The sequence below is a fragment of the Salmo trutta genome, chromosome 27, assembly GCF_901001165.1.
Source record: "Salmo trutta chromosome 27, fSalTru1.1, whole genome shotgun sequence".
In the NCBI taxonomy this organism is placed as follows: domain Eukaryota; kingdom Metazoa; phylum Chordata; class Actinopteri; order Salmoniformes; family Salmonidae; genus Salmo; species Salmo trutta.
Genome location: NC_042983.1, coordinates 32,796,240 through 32,816,461, shown reverse-complemented (window position 1 = coordinate 32,816,461; position 20,222 = coordinate 32,796,240). Strand labels below are relative to the sequence as shown.

The 20,222-nt window shown below is 42.8% G+C and overlaps 1 protein-coding gene across 5 annotated transcripts in view; it reads left to right on the top strand.

The window, feature by feature from the left end:
- The window catches only part of LOC115164909 (DNA repair protein XRCC4), a 69,908-nt gene extending 52,713 nt beyond the window's left edge, over positions 1-17,195 (top strand). For 4 of the 5 annotated variants that reach the window (XM_029717830.1, XM_029717829.1, XM_029717828.1 and 1 more), the window contains exons 5-8: positions 8,599-8,799; positions 9,596-9,705; positions 13,860-14,004; positions 16,963-17,195. In XM_029717830.1, the coding sequence (XP_029573690.1) occupies positions 8,599-8,799; positions 9,596-9,705; positions 13,860-13,996 (448 nt within the window). In that variant the 3' untranslated portion in view covers positions 13,997-14,004; positions 16,963-17,195. The remainder of the gene's footprint in view (positions 1-8,598; positions 8,800-9,595; positions 9,706-13,859; positions 14,005-16,962) is intronic. The other variant, XM_029717832.1, reaches the window with a different exon arrangement.
- The last annotated feature ends 3,027 nt before the right edge of the window (positions 17,196-20,222 follow it).

Here is a 20,222-nt window from a genome sequence, read left to right as displayed (position 1 = left end):
ATTGGAGTGTGTAGGGTGTATACAGTGCCTTCAGAAAGTATTCATACCCCTTGACTTATTCCACATTTTGTTGTGTTACAGATTTTTTTTCACTCATCTACACCCAATAACCCATAATGGCAAAGTGAGAACATGTTTTTAGACATTTTTGCAATAAACCACTTCTCCAACCTTTTTGACCATATAACAAAGAACCAAGCGCAGACACATATACAGTACATGATCATTTGCCGAACTTAGAATAAGATATTTAAAGACTACCAGAACCCGCTAGATTCTCCAATTACATTGGATGAGCTACAGGACAAATACAGACCCTCCAACCCAAAAAGGCCTGTGGATTTGATGGTATACTAAACTAAATAATAAAATATACAGACCACAAATTCAAATAGGCTATTCTTAGTCTTCAACATTATCCTCAGGACTGGCATCTTCCCCAATATTTGGAACCAAGGCCTGATCATCCAAACTCACAAAAGTAGAGCTAAATTTGACCACAGTAACTACCGTGGAATCTGCATCAACAGTAAGCTCGGAAAAATCCTCTGCAGTATCATCAACAGCAGACTCCAACATTTCCTCAATGAAAACAATGTCCTGAGCAAATGTCAAATTGGTTTCTTACCTACAGTAAATATCGTACGACAGACCACATACAGTGCCTTCAGAAAGTATTCATATCCCTTGACTTATTCCACATTTTGTTGTGTTACTGAGTGGGGATTACACACAAGCCCTAATGAGAATGAGAAAACAGCATGTTTTTTGATATTTTACTAATTTATTGAATACAGAAATAACTATTTTACATAAGTATTCACACCTTTTTGCTATGTCACTCCAAATTGAGCTCAGGTGCATCCAATTTCAACTGATCATCCTTGAGATGTAATTTACCCTGCCCAGCCCCCCCCCCCCCCACTGGACATATAATAATATATATTTTTTTGGGGGGGTTATTATTATTTCTTTCACTTCTATTTTTGACCCGCAATGTTGGTGCTCAGAACATAAACATTTCATTGTACCCTGCAATTACATCTGCAATGCTGTGTATGTGACTAATAAAAAATAATTGCTTGATTAACAATATGTTAGCTGTTAGGTCAAATATTATGTTCAGGCTTCCTAAACATTTTGTCCTGGAAGTTGTCTAGGAGGGATTGGATTGTTGGCCAATTTGTTGTTGGCCAATAGTTTTTTTGGGAGGTTTTGGGAGGTTTCTACACTACACTACCCAGTTTGTTCGGCTTCGATAACTCATGGTTGCTCTGTTCAAGTAGATTGTGATTTTGCTGTGGTATAAATCAGATAGCGGTGTTAGTTGGCTGACTGTGAACGCTCTGAGAGACTCTGGGTTGAGGTCGGTGATAAAGTAGTCTACAGTACTACTGCCTAGGGATGAGCTGTATGTGTACTTACCATAGGAGTCCCCTCGAAGTCTACTGTTGACGATGTACAGACCCAGTGTGTGACAGAACTGCAAGAGTTGTGACCCATTTTTGTTGGTTGTTTTGACCTAGTTGTCTAGGGGGGCATATTTGTGAGGGAATGCTGTCACCTCCAGGTAGGTGATTGTCCCCCTGTGTGCTGAGGGTGTCAGGGTCTCGTCCAGTTCTGGCATTTAGGTCCCCATGAACTAGTACATGTCCCTGGGTAGGGCTGTTGCAGTGACCATATTACCACCACACCGGCGATCACGAGTTGTGAGTCATGAAGGCAGTCAAATTCCACCTGACCTTTTAGTCACGGTGATTAGGCTTCTCCAAGCTCTGATGCTGCTGATGGTCATTAGTAGCCAACCAAACTTGCTAACTGCCTGGTACTGGGCACTCTATTGTCCCTCTAATCACTCTGACATCAATGCAAATGTAATCGTTAAATCTAATAAAACATTTAATGAGAGCCAATTGAGCAAATGTTGGGCAACATTTCTGTAGGCTATGCAATTGCGAGAGAAAACAGTGATGGCCGATATTAAAAAGAGGAGGATCCCATCAGCTTTCTATAGGCTAGACCTACTATATTTTTATTTCTCAACTTTTCTAATATTAAGCACGTTGCTTATCTTTACAACAGGAGTATAGCCTACCTGGCTGTCATGAAAATGAACCACGGGAAAAGCGTTTCCACGCTGCCTGTGTTTCGAGACGTGCATGATAATGGTCCATTCAAATTCAAAACAAATGTCACACATATATTATTTAGTATATGTAAAGACGAGATTAAATCAAGAATAGTCTGATGGGTGACAATATTAGCCTATCACTTAGATATTATCACTTGTGAATGATGTCCAGCATAAGGCAAGAAACAATGCCTTTATTTATTTTATTTATTTTTTTCCCCTTTTTTTTTTTTAATATCCAAAACATACAATATACTTGCAGTGAAGCCGCTCAACAACTACACCACACCAGTCATCCAACAGACTCCCATTCAGAACGACATACCGAAGCATCCAGGGTCAATGCCCTGCCCAAGGGCACATCAACAGATCTCCCAACAGGCCAAAAACACGGGGACCCGAACCCTCCAAGATCCCCCCACAGTTCCCCAATAGCTGTCCCTCAACCATCCGACAAATACAATTAATTCCATTCCCCACCCCCAATAACCCCCAATGCACCAACAACCAAGAAAATGAACTAAAGAGAAAAAAGAAAAATACAAAAGAAAGCAGAAAACAAAAATGCAAGAAAAAAACTAAGACAAAGGACATCAAGGACAACTAAAATCATAACACTAATGCCAACTGTATATGTTTGAGTGCATGTCTGGCCCTATTAAGTGTGTGTGTCCGTGTATGTGTGTATTTGAATGAGAGTGTGTGTATATGCATGTGTACAAGCACCTGCACGGTATCAGTCTCAAGCAAACCGTCATTAGCTGTAAAAAACACTGCCCCTTAGTGTCATTGACTTTATTTTTTTATTTTATCTTTGACCATCATTCTATCTCCCGCACAACAACTCCCATCCCACTTGTCTCCAATTCCACATCCCAACCCTCTGCTTCCCTCAGCCCATCCCACCTATCTCTGCTGGCCACCCTCTTCGGAATTCTGCGCAACATATATCTTTCAACTATGCTATGATGTTTAATGTACAATTTCAATCTATCTAATCGAATAGAAACCACAGATTGCGAGTTGAAGATAAATACTTTTACTTAGAGTATTAGTATATTAGTAATTGATCAGCAAGATGGAGCCGACAGAGATGGTCACCTCGCTTCAGGTCCTTAGAAAACTATGCAGTTATTTGTTTTTTATGTATTATTTCTTATATTGTTAGCCCAGAAAATCTCAAGTGTTATTACATACAGCCGGGAAGAACTATTGGATATAAAAGCGATGTCAACTTACCAACATTACGACCAGGAATACGTCTTTCCCGAAGCGAATCCTTTGTTCGGACCTCCACCCTGGACATGCGATCTTATCCCAGAGGCTGACCCAAAACAACGCAGTCGCCGCAGGAGACGCAGACGTAGCGGCCTACTGGTCAGACTCAGAAGGCGAGCATACCATCTACAGCTTCCGAGCATATTACTCACAAATGTTCAATCTCTAGATAAAAAGGTGGACGAAATTAGGGCACGAGTTGCCTTCCAGAGAGACATCAGAGATTGTATCATTCTCTGTTTCACGGAAACATGGCTCACTCGGGATATGTTGTCAGAGTTGGTTCAGCCACCCGGTTTCTTCACGTATCGCGCCGACAGAAACAAACATCTCTCTGGTAAGAAGAAGGGTGGGGGTGTATGCTTTATGATTAACGACTCATGGTGTAATCACAACAACATACAGGAACTTAAGTCCTTTTGTTCACCCAACATAGAATTCCTTACAATCAAATGCCGACCGCATTATCTTCCAAGAGAATTCTCTTCGATTATAGTCACAGCCATGTATATCCCCCCCACCAAGCAGATCCCTCATTGGCCCTGAAAGAACTTCACTGGACTCTATGTAAACTGGAAACCATACATCCTGAGGCTGCATTTATTGTAGCTGGGGATTTTAACAAAGCTAACCTAAGAACTATACTTCCTAAATTGTATCAGCATATCGAATGCGCGACAAGAGCTGGTAGCTTTCTGGATCATTGCTACTCGATCTTCCGCGATGCATACAAAGCCCTCCCCCGCCCTGCCTTCGGAAAATCTGACCATGACTCCATTTTGTTGCTCCCAGCCTGTAGACAGAAACTAAAACAGGAAACACCCGTGCTCAGGTCAATACAATGCTGGTCTGACCAATCGGATTCCACGATTCAAGATTGCTTTGAACACGTGGACTGGGATATGTTCGGGATAGCCTCAGACAATAACATTGACGTTTACGCTGACTCAGTAAGCGAGTTTATTAGGAAGTGCATCGGAGATGTCGTTCCCTCTGTGACCATTTAAAACCTTCCCTAACCAAAAACCATGGATTGATGGCAGCATTTGTGCGAAACTGAAAGCGCTAACCACCGCTTTTACTCATGACAAGGTGACCGGAAACATGACCGAATACAAACAGTGCAGCTAGTCCCTCCGCAAGGCAATCAAACAAGCAAAGCGTCAGTATAGAGACAAAGATGAGTTGCAGTTCAACGGCTCAAACACGAGGTGAATGTGGCAGGGTCTACAGTCAATCACAGATTACAAAAAGAAAACCAGCCCGTCGTGGACACCGACGTCTTGCTACCAGACAAATTAAACAACTTCTTTGCTCACTTTGAGGACAATACAGTGCCACTGACACGGCCCGCTACTAAAACCTTTGGGCTCTCCTTCACCGTGGCCAACATGAGTAAAACATTTAAACGTGTTAACCCTCGCAAGGCTGCCGGCCCAGATGGCATCCCTAGCCGCGTCCTCAGAGCATGCACAGACCAGTTGGCTGGTGTGTTTACGGACATATTCAACCAATCCTTATCCCAGTCGTGTCCTTACATGCTTCAAGATGGCCACCATTGTTCCTGTCCCCAAGAAAGCTAAAGTAACTGAACTAAATGACTATCGCCCCATTGCACTCACTTCTGTCATCATGAAGTGCTTTGAGAGACTTGTCAAGGATCATATCACCTCCATATCCATGACCATATCACCTGTGCATTGACTACAGCTCAGCATTTAACACCATAATACCCTCCAAACTCGTCATCAAGCTCAAGACCCTGGGTCTCGGCCCTGCCCTGTGCAACCTGGTCCTGGACTTTCTGACGGGCCGCCCTCAGGTGGTGAAGGTAGGGAACAACATTTCCACCCCACTGATCCTCAACACTGTGGCCCCACAAGGGTGCGTTCTCAGCCCTGTCCTGTACTCCCTGGTCACCCATGACTGCGTGGCCATGCACGCTTCCAACTCAATCATCAAGTTTGCAGACGACACTACAGTGGTAAGCTTGATTACCAACAATGACGAGACAGCCTACAGGGAGGAGGTGAGGGCCCGGAGTGTGGTGTCAGGAAAATAACCTCTCACTCAATTTCAACAAAACAAAGGAGATGATCGTGAACTTCAGGAAACAGCAGAGCAGCCCCCTATCTACATTGACGAGACAGTAGTGGAGAGGGTGGAGAGTTTTAAGTTCCTCGGCGTACACATCACAGACAAACTGAAATGGTCCACCAAACACAGACATTGTGGTGAAGAAGGCGCAGCAGCGCCTCTTCAACCTCAGGAGGCTGAAGAAATGCGGCTTGTCACCAAAAACACTCACAAGCTTTTACAGATGCACAATCGAGAGCATCCTGTCGGGCTGTATTACCGCCTGGTACGGCAGCTGCTCCGCCCATAACCGTAAGGCTCTCCAGAGGGTAGTGAGGTCTGCACAACGCATCACTGGGTGCAAACTACCTGCCCTCCAGGACACCTACACCACCCGATGTCACAAGAAGGCCAAAAAGATCATTAAGGACAACAACCACCCGAGCCACTGCCTGTTCACCCCGCTATCATCCAGAAGGCGAGGTTAGTACAGATGCATCAAAGCGGGGACCGAGAGACTGAAAAACAGCTTCTATCTCAAGGCCATCAGACTGTTAAACAGCCATCACTAACATTGAGTGGCTGCTGCCAACATACTGACTCAACTCCAGCCACTTTAATAAAGGAAAAATTGATGTAATCAATTTATCAATAGCCACTTTATATAATGTTTACATACCATACATTACTCATCTCATATGTATATACTGTACGCTATACCATCTACTGCATCTTGCCATCTTGATGTAATTAAATGTATCACTAGCCACTTTAAACAATGCCACTTTATATAATGTTTTCATACCCTACATTACTCATCTCATATGTATATACTGTACACTATACCATCTACTGCATCTTGCCATCTTGATGTAATGTATCACTAGCCACTTTAAACAATGCCGCTTTATGTTTCATACCCTACATTTCTTATCTCATATGTATATACTGTACTCTTACCATCTACTGCATCTTACCTATGCCGTTCAGCCATCACTCATTTATATATTTTTATGTACATATTCGTATTCATTCCTTTACACTTGTGTGTATAAGGTAGTTGTTGTGTAATTGTTAGGTTATATTACTTGTTAGATATTACTGCATGGTCAGAACTAGAAGCACAAGCATTTCGCTACACTTGCATTAACATCTGCTAACCATGTGTATGTGACAAATAAATTTGATTTATTTGATTTTGGATACAGTTTCTTGCGACGTTTGTTTATCTCCCTTGGAAATTGGTCATTGAGAACGAACTTTGGTCCCTTAAAGCTCCCTTCCCCTGCTTTTGATCAACTCCTTTTGTTGGTAGTGTTCAAATTTTGCGATGATCGGTTGGGGAACCCTTGGTCTTGTCGTTCCTAGCTCCAAGTCTGTGTACTCGGTGGAAAGCCACCTTGTTTACAGTCTCTATAGAAAGTTTCGAGGCGGATTGCATGAATTCTCTGATCTCGCCCTCTAGATTATTGGACAATGCCTTTTTTTGCGCCTTTTTTTGTATCATAGTTGCACACCTCATGTAGCCTAGCCCATAGGCCTATATAGGCCAAATAACTTCTTAAAATTAAGCACATTCATCCGCTTTACAAGAAGTGTAGAGCCTAACTGACATACATAAGTAGCGCATGAGTTTCAACTTTGTAGAAGAACATTTTCACCATAAAAATGCACCTTTATAATAAAAGCATTCCATGCATAATCGCATTTGCGGTCACTTTTGATAATGGTGTTTTCCCACTAATGGAACATTCGCACGTATAGCCTACTGCTATGTGCGCATTGCTGTGCTTATAATGTGAAGAAATAGCCTAATCGTTTATCAACATTTTAAGCTAAACATTCAGATCTGTTGCGTCAGCCACATTGCGTAATAAAGGTTTGCTGATGCTAGTGATTATATTCATTTGGGATCTATCACATCCCACAACTGTCACAGACTATGTTTGGAATATTTATTTATTGCACAGAATAGAATAGGTCAACTTTTGTACTATGAGGAATAGTAGATTGACATAGGCTAGTGCTTTTGCTGTTTGTTAGGCCTACTCATCTTGTTGGCTGATGAATATCTTCAATTTGCACCTCAGAATTGGATAAGGCCAGGGACTGTTGCGTCTCTGATGTGTCTGTTTTCACTTTTAGCCTGTGAGAAAGACCCGATCACGTGAGGGAAAGCCATGTGAGTGAGAGGTGCTTCGGAGCTAGCAGCACTCAGGGAGAAGGGCACGACACAGCACTCCGGGATGGATTTTTTTAGGGTGCATTACTGCCACACAAAGTGGATGCCACCGTGAAATTCGAGGCATTATCAAGTGCTTGTCAAATTGTGAATGAGAGACCACCTGTGCAAGTGTGTACAGCCTGCACAAAAAAACAAAACAGAGCTAATGCCTTTCAAGCTACTTTTTTCAAATCATGATTATTGTCGCATCACACAGCCTTACAATGTAAAACAATCTAAACATATAGCCCAATGTTTGTAGAATAACTAAAGTTACATTAATAACTCTAAATTAAGCATATAGGAGTACCGATTTCTTTGTTAACCGCTCAAATAAAGGTTAAATAAATTAAAACACAGAATAGCAGCATTTGCGCACTCCCTCAAATCGTTTGGAGAAAATATGCTTTTATATTTTATTCAGCTTTGTTCAATTGTATTCTTCATACTATCAAATAAAATAATGTCACGGAATTCTAAGCAAATCCTGTCTGCTAAATGAACTAGTGTAGCCCGTAGCCATTTGGCATAGCCAGATCAGGACCTAACTTAAGGACAACTCAGAGTATGCTATTCTGTTCTTCTGAAATAGACTACATTTTTTTCATATCATGCATCTTTAGACATGTCTAAAATAAGTATTGGCAATGTCTCCATTTCTGATTTCTTATGGTGAAGTCTTGGCTCCTGCTCTTTAGGCAAAAAGCAGATGACCTCAGACCTTATATATTCCAGTCTCTCTCTCTCTCTCTCTCTCTCTTTCTCTCTCTCTCTCTCTCTCTCTCTCTCTCTCTCTCTCTCTCTCTCTCTTTCTCTCTATGACATTGTGGCATTAATAGTGTGCGTACACACACACCACTAATGTGATGATACCACCTGTGATCCCCAGTCTGGAGAAGCATGTCCAGGAGATGGAGACGATGGAGGGAGACCTGTTCTCTCGTTTCATCATGCTGCTCAATGAGAAGAAGGCCAAGATCAGGGCCCTGCAGGACACCATCAGACACGTCCAACAGCAGCTGGATCAGGGGGTGGAAGAGCAGGAGAACCACCGGTTGGACAACAACTGCATATTCCAACACACTGTCAGGTTCTTTGTTTTGTCTGTCTTCATGTCCCCGGCACCCCTGTCTCTTTACCAGCTTGTCAGTTTCTGACATAGGCCGCCGCATGATGATTGTCCTATAAAAAAAGAAAACGTACAATCGGTGTCTTTTGAGGGACTAACTTGTCTGAAAGTAGTTGAATTGAGTTGTACTTTTGACGGACAAAAACCTACAATGATGGACGTTATATATATTTCATCATGCCTCTGAGTGAGCTGTAGCCATAGTCAACCCAAAGTGGAAAGACAGCCACCCTACTGTTGAAGTTAGTTAGATGCCCAAGTGGCTCAGCCCAACCCAGAGCTCTGTGTGTGTGTGTGTGTGTGTGTGTGTGTGTGTGTGTGTGTGTGTGTGTGTGTGTGTGTGTGTGTGTGTGTGTGTGTGTCTGTCTCTGTCTGTGTGTGTGTAACTGAGCAGACAGTGGCTAATAACTTTTATATCTCCCTTCAGTCCAGTCCATACTACATTGAAAGCTCTACATGGAATACTATCGGAATAGTAGATTTTACACATCATTTAGTTGCTTGGCTGTCTTGCTGTCCCTCATGGTCTTGGATTGAATTTTACTTAATTTAGTTGCTTATGTAACCAGGAAAATCTGTTGAGATTTTTAATTACATTTTAATCGATTGCTAATGTCAGAAAAAGATAAACAGATGTCAAAAAAATATCTAATTATTGAGAGAGATGTCAATGATGTCCCCAAATAAAGTGTGATGCCTCAGTGAGTGATCCCTCTCTCTCTCTTTGTCTCTTCTCCCTCATTCTGTCTCTCTGTAGGGTAACTGGGGTAACTGTCAAATCCAAGGCTGGCGACAGCATTAAGGAGGAGGAGGAGGACCTGCCTCAGAGCTTCCACCCATCTCAGGCACCCACCGTGCTCATCAGAGGTGTGTGTGTGTTTCTATTCTGATATTCCAATTTTTTTCCACCATGAATACAGCAGCCAAATACTGAAACTCATTGTAATTTGGACACCATGACAAGGCTTGACTAATGAATTTCCCTAAAACACACTGTTGATGTTGATTCTGTGGCACTCTATCATTACGTTAGCTTTTTTCCATAGGTGTTCTTCCATTGGTTCCCACTTCCATTGGTTCCCCCAAGATGCAGCATGGCACATGCCAATTCACAAATAAATGCACTTGTGTTTTTTAGTTGAAAGGGTTGAATAGGTTTAAGAAATATTGTTAAAATCTCACCCACCCCATCAGAACACAAGGAGATGCTTTTACCATATTGAATGTACCTATCCTATCCTTTCAGATCTCCACAGGGGTATAGGGGATTGGGTCTAGGAGTCCATTTGGAATTTGGAGTATGACTATAAAAGGACATTGTGTGTCAATCAATCAAGCACCCCATTGGTCTGTGGAAGTGTCATTTTGCCTTAGCCGACACCCACAGAGTTGCCAAGAAGCATTCTTAACCACAGGGTTCACCTATAGCTTTCTAGATCACTGTGCAGTTCTGGAACACTGACATAGCAGCTTCTACCTGTGGTAGAATCTGATTCATGTGTGCTCTATTAAGTTACAGTAGTGTGACCAACACTCTTATTGGTCCACTCCAGCACCACGAGTACAAGCAACAGTTTGGGTGGGGAGTTCAACTGGGTTTCATTTTTCGCCCATTCCCTTTACTGCTCATGATGTCATAGGTCGTGATATGAATTACCATGACGACATATAGGTCAGGCTCTCCCAGTCCATGTCTGCGAGCTCCCAAGTTTATCCATGTTCATTTTTACTGCTCCATAAACTCCACATGGCAACAGCACTGATGTTTGAACAGCGGTTTAGATTGAAACGCCATTGCCTGGGGTATTGGATGCCTGGAAAGCTCTCACCAGTGAGTCATAAACCCACCGTGTGTAGTCCTCTCTGCTTCCAAGGGGTTCAGCACGTCCGCCTGCGAGGAGGTCCCCTGTCTGCGTCAGAGAGAGCCACCCCCCTGTCTCTACTGTACAGGGGGAACCGGGGCCTCCTTGTGTCTGGTCCAAACCCAGCAGGGATGGAGCAGGCGGTTTTGAAACGCAACACAGTCATGGTTCTCTCATCTGTACTGTAGCATCGGGATTAGTTGTGGTGGCTCTGTCCAATGGATCGGTCTATCGTGTGTGTGTGTGTGTGTGTGTGTGTGTGTGTGTGTGTGTGTGTGTGTGTGTGTGTGTGTGTGTGTTAGCACTGTTCAATATTCTCAAACTGACTATATATTCTCAGACGGGCTCATGCAGTGTTTGTGTGTTTATAAAGCATCCACTGTTTTCATGCAAGTAAAGTCTTACAGGTAATTTGTTCATTCGACATGGTGGGATCGTTTTGTGTCGGTAAAGTTAATTTTGCTAGAAATGGTGGTGGAAATGCCTTTATGCGCAAATACGGATTATAATAACCATCATATCGTATCAAACTTGGAGTCAACGCGATGATATGGTGTGTGGTCCTCCCACTACAACTGGGGAAACCGTGCAGTTTAATAGGCTACAGATTAAGTTACAATGAACTTCACAGTGTGGGGAAAGTGCCTGATGATAAGCTTGGTACTCCTTTCCAATAAATATTGAGGGTCTTATTTTGGTGACATGATGATCAATGCTTGACTTTACATTTTTATTCAGCACATAAAAATAAAATTTTGTGTGTACTTTGTAATCACACACTGATTTTTCTCAGCAACAAGTCCATTTCGTGGAAACACCACTGGAGGGAAACTGTGCCTATTTTCTTTATGCTGATTTTAGAATATTCAAATGAAAGTCTGTCGCCATATGTGTCTGCACACCAGCTTCTTCTGTGTTTTTGTGTTTGTCTGTGAACATGACCAGACCAGAGTAAGCCCATGTGGCTGTTTTGACCCTAGTTAACCCATGTCCCTCTGTGAGTGTCCTGGTTTATGCTTTCCTCTTGATTATGGCCTGATAAGAGAGAGTAGGATGACAGACAGACAAGTGTCAGGGAAAAAGGAAATCTAGCCTATAATTTTCCTGTCATTTTGTCTGTACTCTGTAAATGTCTACATGTGACTCTATGACACACTCCTACAGGAAGTACATTTAGGACCCAAAGACCTATGGAGTGGAAACGAAGGAGGGAGTGTCAGGGTTGAGAGAGGGAAGGGTAGGGAGGGAAGGAGGGTAGGAGTCTGAGGAGGGTAGAGAGAGGGAAGTGGGGATGATGAGGGGTTATCCTTTAGACTATGACAGACCTTTAAATCTATGGCATCCCCAGATGACCCCCTTGTATATTCTATAATGTATGTAGGCTACATTAAATTAGGCTCTACATTATCACCCCTGCTCTCCTATGGATGAAGGGGGAAAAGGTTTAAAGGTGGAAACAGAGTGGTTACAACCTGGGGAGGTTTTCAGCATCTCAGTTCATCAACCGTGGCCAGTCACTTTCCTTGAGATCAGTTGACCTAAATCATTTCTGACCATCACTCATCACGAGACTGGCAGTTCCCTGTCTCAGCATGAAACCGTAACAGGGTTTAGAGGACTATGGCTAGGTGTGTGTCTGTGTTTTTCTTCAATGTGTTGGTTTATGGTTTATCAGTGTATGCGTGGGCTTGTGTGGAATGTGAGATCTTTAGTCAGTGGATGTCTGTAGAGGTCATCAGGGGTCAAGAGATTTTCTGAGGTCATCCTCCCAAAAATGTCCCCCATTTACTCTACAAAGGAGACAGTAGGACAGGTAAGTGAATTTGGTTTAGGACCCAGGTTGAAGTAAAGAATTAGGTTTAGGACCCGGGTTGGAGTAAAGGATTACGGTTAGGACCCGGGTTGGAGTAAAGAATTACATGCTGACCACACCGCTCGCATCCCGTTCGCGAGCGTTGCTAAATAAATTTGCACATAGATGTTATTCAATCATTGCACCCACACTGCTCGTGGGCGTCAGCGAGCGTCTGCATGGCCAGGTGCTAAAATAGAAATTGGTTCTATTTGTGACGCTCAACGTGCTCTTCTTTGGTTTTAGGAGCATATACCAATGTGCCGACCGTGAAGCTTACAGGGCAAAGTGCCACAAACAAAGTTAACTACCCACAAGGACAGGTGGGAAAAAGGGCTACCTAAGTATGGCTCCCAATCAGCGACAACAAAGTACAGCTGTCCCTGATTGAGAGCCATACCAGGCCAAAACAAAGAAATACAAAATATAGAAAATAGAACATACAATGCCCAAAACCCCACAACACACAGAAAAACACCCCCTGCCACGCCCTGACCAAACTACAATAACCAAGAACCCCTTTTACTGGTCAGGACTTGACACACGTGGGTGATTGAAAGATGAACTTAGGTCCACATTCCGGTAGGTTGTGGTAATGTTGTAAAGTTTGTTGCCAACTCCAAAGAAGAAAAATAAGCCTTAAGGAAGGAGGAGAGATGACGAGAAACACATTCGGTTTACTGTTTTATCTGTGGATTAATTGTCGTAGTAGTGGACCTTGTGCATTTCAGGTAAAATAACAACCCAATGTTTATAGACCAGGACAAATTAGCTAGCAACAGTAAGCTAAATTGCCATAAATGTTCAATGCTTTTTGACTTGTCCCCAAATTAATATAATTGGTTCAGAGTTTGTTTTGATATTTCAACCTGCGTGTCCTGATCGCTTCTGGTGTGGGTGAACAAAATCAAAGTGCGCACATGGACGGATGCGCGCGTCCGGTTTGGTCAGCATGTTAGGGTTAGGATAATAGGACCTTAGACACAGTCATTTGATACATGTGAATTAAACCTCAAGGGGCAGTTGTATACGTAGGTGTAATCTGGTTTCGTACAATCACCTTTTTTATAGACATTTCATAAACCTTTTCATAACCTTGGTGTGTTTTCTGGCATTGTGAATGAATGAGCTTATCAAAGAATGTGGCCCTGAATGGCCCTTATATCAAATTACATGTTAATGCCCCCCTTAATCAATTTACAGCCAAACTGACTTAAAGTAAATACATCACCTCTGACTACTGACACCACCAACAGCTTTGAGAGGGTGTCTTGCATGTAATTTGTGTGTGTGTGTTTGTCACCCAGACATTTCAAGCCAGATGAGCTCTATGGAGGACGCTGTGCGTGATAGCAAAGATGTGTTGCCCAGCCGCAAGCATGGGCTCTGTTACCACCAGAGCCCAGAGTCAAAGGTCAAGAAGCCCTCTCCAGACCAGAAGTAAACCCACAGGTTAGTGCAGCAGCCAATGAAGCCCTAATATGGTAGTTGTCAACATTAGAATGATCCTATTCATTGACCTCCCTACCACCATTATTATTGTCAAAATGTCATATGTCAACATTATATTGAATTAATATTATTATGATTTTGACATCATTGACATCATACATGTATCAATATGTATGATACTTAGGTACAGTTGAAGTCCTAAGTTTACATACACTAAGGTTGGAGTCATTAAAACTTGTTTTTCAACCACTCCACAAATTTCTTGTTAACAAACTAGAGTTTTGGCAAGTCAGTTAGGACCTACTTTGTGCATGACAAAAGTAATTTTTCCAACAATTGTTTACAGACAGATTATTTCCCTTATAATTCACTGTATCACAATTCCAGTGGGTCAGAAGTTTACATACGCTAAGTTGACTGTGCCTTTAAACAGCTTGGAAAATTACAGAAAATTATGTGATGGCTTTAGAAGCTTCTGATAGGCTAATTGACATCATTTGAGTCAATTTGGAGGTATACCTGTGGATGTACTTCAAGGCCTACCTTCAAACTCAGTGCCTCTTTGCTTGACATCATGGGAAAATCAAAAGAAATCAGCCAAGACCTCAGATATTTTTTTTTAGACCTCAACAAGTCTGGTTCATCCTTGGGAGCAATTTCCAAACGCCTGAAGGTACCACGTTCATCTGTACAAACAATAGTGCGCAAGTATAAACACCATGGGACCACGCAGCCGTCATACCGCTCAGGAAGGAGACGTGTTCTGTCTCCTAGAGATGAACGTACTTTGGTGCTAAAAGTGCAAATCAATCCCAGAACAACAGCAAAGGACCTTGTGAAGATGCTGGAGGAAACAGGTACAAAGTATCTATATCCACAGTAAAACGAGTCCTATATTGACATAACCTGAAAGGCCGCTCAGCAAGGAAGAAGCCACTGCTCCAAAACCGCCATAAAAAAATGCCAGACTATGGTTTGCAACTGCACATGGGGACAAAGACCGTACTTTTTGGAGAAATGTCCTCTGGTCTGATGAAACAAAAATAGAACTGTTTGGCCATAATGACCATTGTAATGTTTGGAGGGAAAAGGGGGAGGCTTGCAAGCCAAAGAGCACCATCCCAACCGTGAAGCACGGGGGTGGCAGCACCATGTTGTGGGGGTGCTTTGCTGCAGGAGGGACTGGTGCACTTCACAAAATAGATGGCATCATGAGGGGGGAAATTATGTGGATGTATTGAAGCAACATCTCAAGACATCAGTCAGGAAGTTAAATCTTGGTCTCAAATGAGTCTTTCAAATGGACAATGACCCCAAGCATACTTCCAAAGTTGTGGCAAAATGGCTAAAGGACAACAAAGTCAAGGTATTGGAGTGGCCATCACAAAGCCCTGACCTCATCATATAGAAAATGTGTCGGCAGAACTGAAAAAGCGTGTGCAAGCATGGTGGCCTACAAACCTGACTCAGTTACACCAGCTCTGTCAGGAGGAATAGGCCAAAATTCACCCAACTTATTGTGGGAAGCTTGGGGAAGGCTACCCGAAACATTTGACCCAAGTTGAACAATTTAAAGTCAATAGTACCAAATACTAATTGAGTGTATGTATACTTCTGACCCACTGGGAATGTGATGAAAGAAATAAAAGCTGAAATAAATAATTATCTCTACTATTATTCTGACATTTCACATTCTTAAAATAACGTGGTGATCCTAACTGACCTAAAACAGGGATTTTTACTAGAATTAAATATCAGGATTTGCGAAAAACTGAGTTTAAATGTATTTGGCTAAGTTGTATGTAAACTTCGGACTTCAACTGTAAGTGAGTGCCCAGTTTTTTTAACAGTTGAAAACCAGTTATCCATGCCAAAAAGTTCAGGTCTACACAATCACCCCTGAATACTCATACTAATATCATGCATATAAAGCCTGAATGAATATCTATTCGAGGTATTTAATCATAGTCAAAACTAGCAGCTTGGCCTAATTTTACAGAACCTTAAAGGCCCACTGCAGTAGAAAACCTGATTTCTCTGTGTTTTATATTTCCACACTATCAGTCCTAGCAATATTCTTGCTTGAGAAATTGCTCTTTTTGCTAAGATGCTATTTTGTTTCTTTTTGACCATTTTAATTGACAACAATCACAGTAAGGTACTTAATTGTTTCCCTGAAATTATTTGATATTCAGATAAAAACAGCTGTAGTGTAACTTTAAACTTTCTTCAGACCCCTTCACCTGTCTTCTTGCCCCGTATCTTACTTATTACACCTTTGTGACCCCTTGTGGTCTTCAAAACTATTTTCAGCTTTCACAGTGTCCTGCAATGTTCACTAATACAATTTACCTTATGCAAACATCCATAAATAGTGCAAATGAACCATTAAACTGATAAGCTTAACCGACAAATTTATAAAGGGTGGTTAACCAGTCAGCCACTGGCATCCCGATTCGATGCCTACATCAAACAAAGAGTGTCTTTTTGTGCATCAATCAGGCTTAAAAGTTATTTCGGCAAGAACTTGATATTGCTATTCATGTAATAAATACTACTACTACTAATAATAATTATCAGCGAAGGGTCTTTCAAGGTTGAGATAAAAAATACATACAAAAACAACATGTAGGTCTGCTGGTATTTCTTTGCAGAGACAGAAAGTTTTGGCCTAATCCTAAAACGTTTCATGGTTGTTTGTGTAGCCCGGTCAATATGTGCCTGAAACTAATCTATGCATCTTTCAAATGCTAAACATACTGAGTCATTTCGACAGAATTATGCTTGATCTCGTTAATCTTTCCACATCCTCTAAAATTGTTATGAGCATCCAGTGGGTGGCGAGGCCATTCCTCCACATACACAAAGAGGCATTGCGAGAACAGTTTTACCAGTATGTGACGACCCTCCCTCTCTGTCTGCCAAATTATTTCTTTTTGCTCTTGTTTTCCTTAATAGGATGTCGGTGGGCGGAGCCGGGAGGGTCGTCAGCAAAATGGGACACACCTGGGCTCCGGTGTGTCCCGGGATAAATACACCTCTTCCCCATTTATTGAGGAGACTCACTCCATGCAGACACTGATATATTTTTGTTGTGGCCATTTTGTTTGTTTGCTTTGGCACCTTTCAACACCCCTCATTATCACATTTATGCACGCAAACACTCACTTACACTACTGATTACTGACTACACACACCATTTTTAATTGTATTTAGTTTACTTCAGTTAATAAATATATTTTGTTATTCTTTATCTCCACGTGGTCTCCCTTTTTTATTTGTTTTTTTCACCTTTATTTAACCAGGTAGGCAAGTTGAGACCAAGTTCTCATTTACAACTGCGACCTGGCCAAGATGAAGCAAAGCAGTGTGACACAGACAACAACACAGAGTTACACATGGAGTAAACAATAAACAAGCCAATAACACAATAAACAAGTCAATGACACAGTAGAAAAAAAAGAAAGTCTATATACAGTGTGTGCAAAAGGCATGAGGAGGTAGGCAATAAATAGGCCATAGGAGCGAATAATTACAATTTAGCAGATTAACACTGGAGTGATAAATGAGCATATGATGATGTGCAAATAGAAATACTGGTGTGCAAAAGAGCAGAAAAGTAAATAAAATAAAAACAGTATGGGGATGAGGTATGTAGATTGGGTGGGCAATTTACAGATGGACTATGTACAGCTGCTGCGATCGGTTAGCAGCTCAGGTAGCTGATGTTTAAAGTTGGTGAGGGAAATAAAAGTCTCCAACTTCAGCGATTTTTGCAATTCGTTCCCGTCACTGGCAGCAGAGATTTGGAAGGAAAGGCGGCCAAATGAGGTGTTGGCTTTGGGGATGATCAGTGAGATATACCTGCTGGAACATGTGCTACGGGTGGGTGTTGTTATCGTGACCAGTGAACTGAGATAAGGCGGCGCTTTACCTAGCATAGATTTATAGATGACCTGGAGCTAGTGGGTCTGGCGATGAATATGTAGCAAGGGCCAGCCGACTAGAGCATACAGGTCGCAGTGGTGCGTGGTATAAGGTGATTTGGTAACAAAATGGATGGCACTGTGATAGACTGCATCCAGTTTGCTGAGTAGAGTAATGGAAGCTATTTTGTAGATGACATCGCCGAAGTCGAGGATCGGTAGGATAGTCAGTTTTACTAGGGTAAGTTTGGCGGTGTGAGTGAAGGAGGCTTTGTTGCGAAATAGAAATCCGATTCTAGATTTGATTTTGGATTGGAGATGTTTAATATGAGTCTGGAAGGAGAGTTTACAGTCTAACCAGACACCAAGGTATTTGTAGTTGTCCACATATTCTAGGTCAGAACCGTCCAGGGTGGTGATGCTAGCCGGGCGGGCAGGTGTGGGCAGCGAACGGTTGAAAAGCATGCATTTGGTTTTACTAGTGTTTAAGAGCAGTTGGAGGCCACGGAAGGAGTGTTGTATGGCATTGAAGCTCGTTTGGAGGTTTGTTAGAACAGTGTCCAAGGAAGGGCCAGAAGCATACAGAATGGAGTCGTCTGCGTAGAGGTGGATCAGGGAGTCGCCCGCAGCAAGAGCGACATCATTGATATATACAGAGAAAAGAGTCGGCCAGAGAATTGAACCCTGTGGTACCCCCATAGAGACTGCCAGAGGTCCGGACAACATGCCCTCCGATTTGACACATTGAACTCTGTCTGCAAAGTAGTTGGTGAACCAGGCGAGGCAGTCATTAGAAAATCAAGGCTATTGAGTCTGCCGATAAGAATACGGTGATTGACAGAGTCGATAGCCTTGGCCAGGTCGATGAAGACGGCTGTACAGTACTATCTTTTATCGATGGTGGTTATGATTTCGTTTAGTACCTTGAGCGTGGCTGAGGTGCACCCGTGACTGGCTCGGAAACCGGATTGTACAGCGAAGAAGGTACAGTGGGATTCGAAATGGTCAGTGATCTGTTTATTATCTTGGCTTTCAAAGACTTTAGATAGGCAGGGCAGGATGGAAATAGGTCTGTAACAGTTTGGATCTAGGGTGTCACCCCTTTGAAGAGGGGGATGACCGCGGCAGCTCTCCAATCTTTAGAGATCTCGGACGATACGAAAGAGAGGTTGAACAGGCTGGTAATAGGGGTTGCAACAATGGCGGCGGATAGTTTTAGAAAGTGAGGGTCCAGATTGTCTAGCCCGGCTGATTTGTACGGGTCCAGGTTTTGCAGCTCTTTTAGAACATCTGCTATCTGGATTTGGGTGAAGGAGAAGCTGGGGAGGCTTGGGCGAGTAGCTGGGGGGGTGGGTGGGGGGTGGGAGCTGTTGGCCAGGGTTGGAGTAGCCAGGAGGAAGGCATGGCCAGCCGTTGAGAAATGCTTATTGAAATTTTCGATTATCATGGCTTTATCGTGGTGACCGTGTTACCTAGCCTCAGTGCAGTGGGCAGCTGGGAGGAGGTGCTCTTGTTCTCCATGGAGTTTACAGTGTCCCAAAACCTTTTGGAATTAGTGCTACAGGATGCAGATTTCTGCTTAAAAAAGCTAGCCTTTGCTTTTGGAGGGCAAGTTGGTCAGGATAATGTCTATGAGGGTGCCCATGTTTATGGATTTAGGGTTGTACCTGGTGGGTTCCTTGATGATTTGTGTGAGATTGAGGGCCTCTAGCTTAGATTGTAGGACTGCCAGGGTGTTAAGCATATCCCAGTTTAGGTCACCTAACAGAATGAACTCTGAGGCTAGATGGGGGGCGATCAATTCACAAATGGTGTCCAGGGCACAGCTGGGAGCGGAGGGGGGTCGTTTGCCAGCGGCAATAGTGAGAGACTTATTTCTGGAGAGATTAATTTTTAAAATTAGAAGTTTGAGCTCTTTGGGTATAGACCTGGAAAGTATGACAGAACTTTGCAGGCTATCTCTGCAGTAGATTGCAACTCCTCCCCCTTTGGCAGTTCTATCTTGACTGAAAAAGTTGTAGTTGGGTATAGAAATCTCAGAATTATTGGTGGCCTTCCTAAGCCAGGATTCAGACACGGCAAGGACATCAGGGTTGGCGGAGTGTGCTAAAGCAGTGAGTAAAACAAACTTAGGGAGGAGGCTTCTGATGTTGACATGCATGAAACCAAGGCTTTTTCGATCACAGAAGTCAACAAATGAGGGTGCCTGGGGACATGCAGGGCCTGGGTTTACCTCCACATCACCCGAGGAACAGAGGAGGAGTAGGATGAGGGTACGGCTAAAGGCTATCG